This window comes from Saccopteryx leptura, chromosome 11 (assembly GCF_036850995.1).
Source record: "Saccopteryx leptura isolate mSacLep1 chromosome 11, mSacLep1_pri_phased_curated, whole genome shotgun sequence".
Taxonomy (NCBI): domain Eukaryota; kingdom Metazoa; phylum Chordata; class Mammalia; order Chiroptera; family Emballonuridae; genus Saccopteryx; species Saccopteryx leptura.
Window position 1 is genome coordinate 60489945 of NC_089513.1, and position 12154 is coordinate 60502098.

The following is a 12154-nucleotide window of genomic DNA, read 5'->3' on the forward strand; positions in this document are numbered from 1 at the left end:
AGCCATGACTGCAGGAGGGGAGAAGAGAGAGAGAGAGAAAAAAAAGAGAGGCGAGAGGAGGAGGGGTAGAGAAGCAGATGGACGCTTCTCCTGTGTGCCCTGACTGAGAATTTACCCGGGTCATGCACTCGCTGGGTGGACACTCTACCACTGAGCCAACCAGTCAGGGTCGGCTAAGTATTTTATTGAAGCTTTTATTTACTAATTTGTGTGTGTGTGTGGGGGGGGGGAGAGAGAGAGAGAGAGAGAGAGAAGCATTGAAGCATTGATCTGTTCCTATATGTGCCCTGACCAGGGATCGAACTGGCAACGTTTGCACTTCAGATAACACTGTAACCAAATGAGTTATCTGGCCAGCTGAAGTGTTAATAAACAAACATTTAGCATCTCTATAGTTTTCTCTATTCTTTATAACATTTTCTGAGTATGTTCTCTTTCCAAGGTACCATGTAAAAGGGAGAGAGTAGTCTCAGCCTTCAAAGAACTTATAAAGGAGGCGAGGAGAAGTATTTGTTCTATTAACTGAAACACTTTAAGTTCGACAAGAGTAAGGGTGAAATACCAGATCTTTCGGTGTAGAAATGACATTAGAGCAGAGCCTTGAACACGAGGAGGGCATGGCTCCGGGAAGAGGAGGGTAAGGATGGGGAGGGAGTCAGGGTCCATTCCAAGCACAAGGTAAGGCACAGGCAAGTTTAGGGCACAACTTGGAAAAGACAGATCAGTGAGGGCAAGGTGGAGGTATGCAGTAGAAAACTAAACCTGGAGAGTGAGCAGGTCTTCAATTCAGGAAATAGTCACCAAGCTTTTTATTTTTATTTTATTTTATTTTTTTTCTGTATTTTTCTGAAGCCGGAAACGGGGAGAGACAGTCAGACAGACTCCTGCATGCACCCGACCGGGATCCACCCGGCAAGCCCACCAGGGGGCGATGCTCTGCCCACCAGGGGGTGATGCTCTGCCCCTCCGGGCGTCGCTCTGTTGCGACCAGAGCCACTCTAGCGCCTGGGGCAGAGGCCAAGGAGCCATCCCCAGCGCCCGGGCCATCTTTGCTCCAGTGGAGCCTCGGCTGCGGGAGGGGAAGAGAGAGACAGAGAGGAAAGAGAGGGGGAGGGGTGGAGAAGCAGATGGGTGCTTCTCCTGTGTGCCCTGGCCGGGAATTGAACCCGGGACTTCTGCACGCCAGGCCGACGCTCTACCACTGAGCCAACCGGCCAGTGCCTCACCAAGCTTTTTAAAAGAAGTAATGTGATATACTCAGATTTGTATATTACAAAAATAATTCCAGTGGCATTGCTAAATATGGATTAGGAAGGGAGGGACTGGTTCCACGGAAACAAGTTAAAAGTCTACCTCATTAGTACAGATAAAATTTGAGAGGTCTAACAAGGGCAGAGGCAGAAAAATGAAAGGATTCGGCAGATGATGAGGACAGTTTTAACCCAGATGAGAAAAACAGCAAAACAGGTAAAAAAAAATTTTAAGGCTTATTGGTAAAAGGAGATTTTAAAAAAAGTAAAAAAGGCTTGGTAAAAAAAAATGCTAAATATAGAAAATGTGGGAATAGTGATGTCAATGAGTCATTTGGGTAAACATATCCTGGAATACAGGGGAGGAACTCGGGAAGGAGAAAGCTGAAGACAGGCTTCCGAGTGCTAGTGCTCTGAATGTGGGAAGGGGCTCTGTCCACACACAGACTCAGTCCACACGGACAGGAGGTTTAAATATAATCACCAGGGTACTAATCAGACATTTTATTTATCCTAAAGGTATTTAACTGTTTTATAAAAAGACTGTTATTATAACTACTACTAATAAAAAGCAGTAACAGCCCTGGCTGGATAGCTTGGTTGGTTAGAGCACTGGCCTGAAGAACAGAAGGTTGCTGGTTTGATCCTAGGTCAGGGCACATACAAGAATGAATAGATGTTCCTGTCTCTCTCTCTCCCTTCCTCTCTGGCTGAAATCAATAAATAAAATTTACACAAACTAACAAAAAGCAGTAACAAATGCCACAACAAATAATCCATGGAGTTCATACCATAGTATCAGGCACTATGTGAGTTTCTCTCAACATCATTCGATAGATAATATAACTATATATCAATAATATAGACATATAGAATTGGGGAGTTAAGTAACTTGTCCAAGATCACATAGCTATTTTAAGGCAGTAGAATTAAATGATCAAGAATATAGTCCTCTCTATCTCTCTCTTCCCCTCCTGCAGCCAAGGCTCCACTGGAGCCAAGCTGGCTCAGGTGCTGAGGATGGCTCCATGGCTTCTGCCTCAGGCACTAGAATGGCTCCAACTGCAATGGAACAATGCCCCAGACGGGCAGAGCATCGCCCCCTGGTGGGCATGCCGGGTGGATCCTGGTCAGGCGTATGCAGGAGTCTGTCTGACTGCCTCCCCACTTCTAACTTTGGAAAAATACACCCCCCCCAAAAAAAAAACCCCAAGAATATAAACCATGGATCCTGTGGAGAACATGTGGTTTCAAATACTGGCCTTATCTTGTTGTATAACCTTGGTAAAGTTATTTAATATCCTTTGGTCTTTTTAGCTGATTCTTTACGTATAACATGATAATAATAGTATTTACCACACAGGGTTATCCTGAAGCTGATATGAAACACATAAATTATAGAAAATGTTACAAAATTGCTAGCTGTTATTAATTTTATTTCCCATTGGGATATAAAGATCATAATGGCAGGGTTTTTATTAATGTCTGTTTTACATATTTGAACAATGCCACCACAAAGTAGGAACTCAGTAAATCTTCGTTGGATGAATGAATTTGTTGAATGAATGAAGATTTGAGCACAGATCCTATAAATCCAGAGTCTACACAGACCTTGAAGACACAAAGATCGAAAATATTGTTCCAGAGATTTGAAGTCACATGTGTAGACCAGAGGGGGATTAAAAAAAAACCTAAATCAGACCTTTGAGAAACAACTACATTTTAAAGGACTAAGATGAGAAAATAAGTAAATGAGACTACAAAAAAACATTAGAAGGGGTTGTGATAAGAACTTAAGGTATCTCGGATATAAAAAAGCTGAAGTTCATTACCAGCATTACAAAAAATATCAAGGGGACTTTAAGAAGAGGAAAAGATAAAAAATATAAATAATAAAATGGCAATAACTACATAACTATCAATAATTACTTTTAATATAAACAGATTAAATGCTCCAATCAAAAGACATAGAATAGCTGAATGGACAAGAAAACAAGACCCGTGTAAATGTTGTCCATAAGAGACTCACTTCAGACTGAAAGACACACAGACTGAAAGTAAAGGGATAGGAAAAGGTATTGCGTGAAAATGAAAATGAAAAAAAGGCTGGGGTACCAATACTTAATATCAGACAAACTAGACTTAAAACAAAGGCTATTAATAAAAGACAAAGAAAGATCCAACAATTCCACTACCGGGTATTTATGTGAAGAAACCCAAATTGGAAAGACACATGCACACTTATGTTCCCTGCTGCATTATTACAACAGCCAAGATAGGGAAGCAAACTAAGTGTCCACTGAGAGATTAGATAAAGAAAATGTGATACTATATAGCATGGAATATTACTCAGCCACAAAACAAGAATGAAATCTTGCCACTTATAACAACATGGAAGGACCTAGAGGGTATTACGCTAAATGAAATAAGTCAGAGAAAGACAAATACCATACAGTTTTACTTATATGTAGAATCTAAAAAACATAATAAATGAACAAATAAAACAGAAACAAGCTCATAGAGAACAATTTGATGGCTGTCAGATGGAGAAGGGGTTGGAGGGATGGGTGAAAAAGGGGAAAGGATTAAGATGTACAAACTGCCAGTTATAAAAAGTCACAGAGGCATGACTGGTGGTGGCTCAATGGATAAAGCTAATGTCCCAGGTTTGAAACCCTGAAGTCGCTGGCTTGAGTGTGGGATCTTCAAAATGATTCCATGGTCACTGCCCTAAAGCCCAAGGTCACTAGCTCGTCTTGAGCCCCCCCTCCACCGATGGTCAAGGCAGATATGAGAAGCAATCAATGAACAACCAAAGTGACACAACTATAAGTTGATGCTTCTCATCTCTCTCCCTCCCTGTTTGCCTGTCTCTCTCCTTCTTTCTTGCTGAACAAAAACAGTCACAGGGATGTAAAATATAGCATAGTCGACAATATTGTAATAACTGTATGGTGCCAGATGGGCATTAGACTTATTGGGGCAATCATTATTTAAGTTACATAAATATCTAATCACTATGCTGTACACCTGAAACTTAATATTGTATATTAAATGTAATATGTAAAAATAAAAAATATTTATATTTAAAAAAAGATCGAGGATAATTATTTTCTATTTTTCTAACATTATAGTTTTTCCAAATACAAAGTAAATTTTTTAACTCTAAAAATGAGTTTATTAAAAACACTATTAAGGCTCATAAGAAAAACTTCAAATATTACAGAAAAGCAGAAATTGCAAATAAAAGTCTCCATTCAAAATTTCTAGAAACTGACTAATAGTATATGTATAATTTACTTAGCCAGTCCCTTATAGATTATTTCAATCCTACTATTTGTGGTCCTTCCTATGCTATTATAATTAAGTTGAAATAAACACCTGCACATATATATTTATGTCTGCACATATTTAACTACTGAGTATTATAAACTTTTTAAGTCTCTGTTCTGACAGGTGAAAAGTGGTAACTGATTAAATCTGTACTCCCTAAATACTAGAAAAAATTAAGGATCTTTTCATATGCATATTATCTACTTTTTTCCTTTGAACTGTGAATTTATGTCCTTTACCAGTTTTTTCACAAATTATCCTTTCCCTTTTGATTTACAGTAACTGTTTTACTTCAAGTAAAATTAAGTGATTTTAGTTTCCTGTGAATTAGAAATAGTCCAATAGCTTATAGTTACATTCATTTTAACATATTTTTACCATATTCTGATCCAAATTGAATTTTTAAAAACCTTAACATTATGAATATACAACTTATCTTAGGAATATTTAAAAATCATTAACTGGAAGAAATGACATCACTGCTAATTAAGTTTCTGTTATTTGATAAATAAAGGGTAGCTGGTGCCGATAAGCCAAAGTAATCCCTATGATCTCAGAATGGAAGAAGAGCAGTACTGGAATATGCACTGGAATATGGGTGTGGCCAATGTGCCAGGAAGCACTTGGGCCGAATGCCAAATGGAACTGCCAGACTCTCTGGTCTCCTAGCCAGTTCTTTGGGCACCTGGTCTCAGTATACCAGCTCAGCCCTGGAGAAAGGCTGACACCATCTAGGGTATGTCCAATACTCTCAAAACACATGTGCCAGAGAGGGAAGTAGAGAAGAGTTTTCAAAGAGTCTCTCTGGTTATTATCCAGGTTATCTGAAGAGAAATGGAAGAAGTTAACAAAAGATTAATGAAGGCTTTATATTAAGTATATATAAAGCAAGAAAAGATATATATATATATATATGTATATCCTGAAAAGAACTGCCTTGCACCATTTCATTAAAAATGTTTCCTTTACAGAACGTGACATTAAAATTAACTTTACTTTCATCTTAAACAAAGCTGCAAAACATTGGAATTTCTAAAGTTCATTACATAATACAGCAACAGAAGAAACTGAAATAGTATTTCATTGCCAAAGCAAGTCAGAACATGCTTTTAGCTATGTTTTCAAGTAGACCAATCACAAAAACGGGAGGTCAGGCATCTGCTAAATGTCACAACACTTGCCTGTGATAAGATGTAACTCCTTTGTGCCTCTTCTATGTCAACTAAGCTGGCATTAATATAATCATTTTCAGCATTTTGCAGTTTAACACGACTGTGATCATCTGAAAAAGAGATAAAGACATAATTGTCATATCAAACTCATTTCCTTTTTGTTTTTAATATTCTAGGTACTTATAAAATTAAAGAAGAGAACCCTAAAGATCCCACCAAAAAACTACTAGAACTGATAAATGAATTCAGTAGACTAGCAGGATACAAAATAAATATTCAGAAATTGGTTGCAATTTTTTTTAAAAGATTTTATTGATTGATTTTAACAGGGGGTGGCGCAGGACGGGAAGTATCAACTCATAGTTGCTTCACTTTAGTTGTTCATTTCCTGCTTGTCGTGTGTGCCTTGACCGGGCAAGGCCAGGGGTTCAAGCTTGTGACCTCACCATTCTAGGTAAGCATTCTATCCACTGTGTCACCGCAGGCCAGGTGCAGCTGTATTTCTACACACCAATAATGATCTATCAGAAAGGAAAACTAAGAAAATAATCCCATTTACAATTTCATTAAAAAAATAATAATAATGCTGGCCCTGGCCATTTGGCTTAGTGGATAGAGTGTAGGCTCAGCATGTGGACATCCCAGGTTCAATCCCTGATCAGGACACACGTGAGAAAAGTGACCATTTGCTTCTCTCCCCTCCCTCTCCTCTTCCTCTCTCTTCCCCTTTTGCACCCAGAGGCTCAGCTGATTGGAGCATCGGCCCCAGATGGGGGTTGCTGAATGGATCTCAGTCAGGGCATATGAGGGAGTCCATCTCACTATCTCCTCTCCTCTCAGTTAAAAAACAACCACCACACACACACCCCCCCCAAGGAATTCATTTAACTAAGGATATAAAAAACCTGTACTTAGAAAATTATAAGACACTGAAGAAATAAATTGAAGAAGATATAAATAAATAAAAGCATATAGATTTTAGGTGCCTTATGACCTAACAGGCCTACCTACAAAAAGAAAAAAGAAAAAAATCCAAGAAAACTGGCCTGAAATAGATGAGACTAGATTTCCATAGTAACTATATTCCATGTTCTTCATTCCCAAATAGATCTGCATTCAGCTACTGTAGTTAGTCCCCACTTACCTGTTGGGAGTACACTGCAAGTCCCCCCAAGGGATGCCTGAAACTGTAGCTGGTACTGAACCCCATATATAGCATGTTTTTTCCTACACATACCTGTGATCAAGTTTAATTTATAAATTAGTCACAGTAAGAGATGAACAATAACTAATAATAAAATAGAACAAATATAACTATGATATATACTGGAGCAACAATGATGTGAATCTGGTGTCAGATAACCGAGAGGGCTACTACGTGGACAGAGCGTGGAGATGCTGCACAAAGGGACGCGTTCTGTCCCAGGTGGCACGGGACAAAATGGAATTTTATCAAGCTACTCATGAGGGTGCACAATTTAAAACTTATGAATAGTTTCTTTCTGGAAACTTAATATTTTTGGACTGAGGTTGACCATGAGCAAAACCTCAACGTGAAGCCTGGACAAGGTGGGACTACTGTATATTTAAATAGTTTTTATATTAAATGCTAAAATATTGAAATACAATTGCAATATTACAATTATTTCAAAGACAACTAAAGATGCTTCACTACGTACGTTGTATTATAATAGTTTAGGTATATTTCTAGTTTTTAAAAGTAAAAATATCTCATAGGTTTAGAATTTATGCTAATCTAAATATGTTGAGTACAAAACCTGACCTTGTATCATTTGAATGGGAAAGGAAGAGAATCGTGACAGAAAGAAAAAGCACATGTGTAAGAACAGAATTAACATTAATTTAGAATCCTAGACACACAACTGTCAGAAGCATATAACTGAGTTATAAACTGAATACATGCTTGATCTTCAACTCTGGAGGATATATTCTATTATAAGCTGCTTCCCTCAAAGAACTCAATACAAAATATTCATTTTCTTCTTATTGCCAAACTAAAAAAACTGTTTACATTATGTCCATATGAAAGAAAACATTAAATGGCTTCAGTTTCACACATCAATTTATCTGAGATATTTCTGCTGGACTGAACCCAAGACCCCTATAAATATTACATGTCATAGGCCAACAGAAAAAACTAAGATCTTGTTATAGTAAATCACTTACACTAGTGTTCTCGGAAAGATGATGTCAACAAGCACTTTTTTTTAAACAGTTATTTTTTTAACAGTTTAATCACCCTTTAACTATTATATTATGTGAGATAGTAAAAAGATCAGCTACCTAATTAATAAAAGACCGTACATCTCCTAGATAACAAGCATCAGGAAAGAGAATAATGCATGCTTTTAGAATGTTATATGATCTATTCAAGATCTACTAAATATAATAATACCAAAGGGAATGCATTTCCTCATGTTGTAATCACAGAAAGAACACAAACCCCAAAGGTTAACCGTATCTATTGCACAACAACAGACACAAGAATCCACAAAAACCGGGAAGGTCCCTCTCTAGGGTGCTGGGAATTTTGTGTGTCACCGTCCCATACCCTTCCGCAGCTTTGGAGGGGAAAAGCCTAGAGAAAGACCTTCAGCAGTCCGTACTTAAGTACTTGACGCCCTGCCCTCAGGACTCTGAACTGGAATTTAATGTTATTTTCTCTCTAGCTTTAGAATCTACACCATGTGCCACTCCAGTTCATTAAAAATGCCAGAATTACACACCATTGAAGCACAGATCTCTTCCTACGAGCCTTGGGTGTCTGACCAGGGGGAGCATGCGCTACCTGAAAAGCACCCGGGGTCACGCAGAGCCGGACAGTGGCCCTGCATCCCTCTAACAATTATTCATGTAGAGTAGGCAGAAGCAAAGCAGCACTGAATTTTCTCAGGGGGAAAAAAAAATTGTTAGCAGAGAAGACTTAAAAATAAGGCAATCCTTTGGAAAACTGTATGGCTATTTAGAACTATATATAAATGTTGGCTGCACCTGTATTTTCTCTCAGGACTGATTAAAAACAAAACCATGAAATATACCTACATCATTAGATATTTATCTTAATCTTTCTGTTTTAATTTTTTTTTTAATTTTTTTATTTTTTACAGAGACAGAGAGTGAGTCAGAGAGAGGGATAGACAGGGACAGACAGACAGGAATGGAGAGAGATAAGAAGCATCAATCATTAGTTTTTCTGCATCCCAGTCCAACGCTCTATCCACTGCGCCACCGCCTGGTCAGAATCATTAGTTTTTCATTGCGCATTGCAACAACTTAGTTGTTCATTGATTGCTTTCTCACATGTGCCTTGACCGCGGGCCTTCAGCAGACCGAGTAACCCCTTGCTGGAGCCAGCGACCTTGGGTCCAAACTGGTGAGCCTCCCTCAAACCAGATGAGCCTACACTCAAGCTGGCGACCTCGGGGTCTCGAACCTGGGTCCTTCCGCATCCCAGTCCGACGCTCTATCCATTGCGCCACCACCAGGTCAGGCTAATCTTTCTGTTTTAAGATTAATAACAACTTTTTTTGGTGTGTGTGACAGAGACAGAGAGAGACAGATAGGGACAGACAGACAGGAAGGGAGAGAGATGAGAAGCATCAATTCTTTGCAGCACCCTGGTTGTAAATTGATTACCTTCCCATATGTGCCTTGACTGGGGGGCTACAGCAGACGGAGTGACCCCCGTGCTCAAGCCAGCGACCTTAGACTAAGCCAACAACCTTGGGCTTCAGGCCAGTGACCTTTGGGCTCAAATCAGAGACCATGGGGGCATGTCTATGATCCAATGCTCAAGCCAGCGATCCCGCGCTCAAGCTGGTAAGCCTGCGCTGAAGCCAGTGACCTTGGTGGGGTTTCGAACCTGGGTCCTCCACGTCCCAGTCCAACGCTCTATCCACTGTGCCACTGTCTGGTCAGACTACATTTTCCTTAACCTATCTAATTAATTCTAGCTTCTTCAGTAAGAGTTCTAGTTCTAATTCCTTGGATCCACAGTGTATGAATAACCTATAGAAAGAAAAAATCAGAGGCCCAAAACAGTTATGTATGCTTCAGCCTTGATTAAAATAGAAGATTAAAAGCAAAACAAATTAAAAAAAATTGAAGATAGAACCAAAAACCTAACAATTACTAAGAAACCCTTTATGTAAAAAAAGCTGCTGACAATAAATTTTGGAATATAAAGTACATTTGGTCTTTATTTTTAAATTTTAGATAGAAAAAGAAAAAATGTTAGCATTTACATAATAGTGACCATAAAATATAAATTATATCTATACTTATTCTGATTACTATATACAAAATATTTATCTAACTATGCTTATTAAGAAAGACAACACATTGTTGTTTTAACAATTTAAAGGTCTATCTTATAACAGATTATAAAAACTATCATAACAATTCTTTGATTTGTCAATATTTTGGATTATCTATGAACAAAATCCTATCATCTATAATTGTGATGGTTTTAAAACATGTTTACAATTCTTTGAATATGGCTGGCTCTCCTAGAATGCTCACTCTGGAAACTCAACTACTATTTGTGAGGAAGTTCAGGTCACAGGGATTTGCCACATGTCAGTGTCCTGGCTGATGGTCTACAACCAAGGGAGAAAGGCCTCAAGGTGACCCCAGCTCCAGCCACCACCTGAACACCTCCACTGAAAACCTTGAGCAAGAATCCCCGAACCGAGGCAAGTTGAACCAAAGATCTGTGAGCATGACAAATGATTGTTACTGCTTTAAGTCACTGTTTTGGTGTGGCTTACAGATAAAATAACAGTTTTGCTTATTTTTTTCCAACTTTTATGCCTTTTCTTTCTTTCTTTTCTTTTTTTTTTTTCTGAAGTGAGAAGCGGGGAGGCAGAGACAGACTCCTGCATGCACCCGACTGGGATCCACCGGCACCAGGAGTGATGCTCCGCCCACCTGGGCCACTGCTCTGTTGCAACTAGAGCCATTCTAGCGCCTGAGGCGGAGGCCATGGAGCCATCCTCAGTGCCTGGTCCAACTTTGTTCCAATGGAGACTTAGCTGTGGGAGGGGAAGAGAGAGATAAAAAGTAGAGGGGGAAGGGTGGAGGAACAAATGGGCTCTTCTCCTGTGTGCCCTGGCTGGGAATCAAACCTGGGACTTCCACACGCTGGGCAGATGCTCTACTGCTGAGCCAAACAGCCAAGGCCTGTGCCTTTTATTTCTTATTCCAGTCTTACTGTATTGGCTAAGACCTGCAGTACAATGTTAAGTAGAAGAGGTAATAGTAGGCATCCTTGGCTTTTTCTTGAACTTTAATAGAATATTTCTAACACATTATCATTGAGTTGTGCTCTTTTGTCTCTTACATATACTAGATTACAGAAGTTCCCTTCTATTTCCAGTTTGCTACATGGTTTGCTTTTAATCATAAGCACATACTGGCTTTTTCTCTTTTACACTGTTTCTGAGGTGAATTACATTTCTAAGATTTTTCTAATGTTAAGCCACTCATATTCCTAAAATAAACTTAATATAGGCATTGTTGCATTCAATTTTCTAATCTTTTGTTAAGATTTTTGTGCTTATATTCATGAAGGAGATATGCTTCTAACTTTTACTCCTCTTAATAAACCTTTCTGGTTTGGATATCAAAGTTATATAATGGTCTTATTAAAAAAAATTAGAAGTATTCTGTTTTATAGTTTTCTGGGAGAGTTTGTATTTTTATAAAACACACCTGTAAAACCAGCTAGGCCCAGTGTTTTCTTTTTCATTCTCCACTTTTAAAAAACATTTTTAAAATTGGATTTATTGTGGTGACACTGGTTAACAAAATTGTATAGGTTTCAGTGTACATTCTATAACATATCATCTGTACACTGCACTGTGTTCACCTCAAGTCAAATCTCCTTCCATCACCACTTATGTTTTAGCCTCCCCCAAACCCCCTTTCCCTCTCATAATCATCATACTGTTGTCTCTGTCTATAGGGGTTTTTGTTTTTGTTTTTTGTATTTTTATGAAGCTAGAAACAGGGAGAGACAGTCAGACAGACTCCCGCATGCGCCCGACCGGGATCCACCCGGCATGCCCACCAGGGGGCGACGCTCTGCCCACCAGGGGGCGTCGCTCTGCCACGACCACAGCCACTCTAGCACCTGGGGCAGAGGCCAAGGAGCCATCCCCAGCACCCGGGCCATCTTTGCTCCAATGGAGCCTTGGCTGCGGGAGGGGAAGAGACACAGAGGAAGGAGAGGGGGAGGGGTGGAGAAGCAGATGAGCGCTTCTCCTGTGTGCCCTGGCCAGGAATCGAACCCGGGACTTCTGCACGCCAGGGCCTTGTTTTGTTTTTGCTTAATCCCTTTTCCATCCAGCCCCAGTCTCCTTCCCCTCTGACAGCTGT

General features: G+C 39.4%; 1 protein-coding gene across 2 annotated transcripts in view; it reads right to left on the bottom strand.

The window, feature by feature from the left end:
* Positions 1–12154, bottom strand: part of PTPN2 (protein tyrosine phosphatase non-receptor type 2) — a 106241-nt gene that overhangs the window by 36709 nt on the left and 57378 nt on the right. For both annotated transcript variants that reach the window (XM_066352519.1, XM_066352518.1), the window contains exon 3: positions 5765–5865. In XM_066352519.1, the coding sequence (XP_066208616.1) occupies positions 5765–5865 (101 nt within the window). The remainder of the gene's footprint in view (positions 1–5764; positions 5866–12154) is intronic.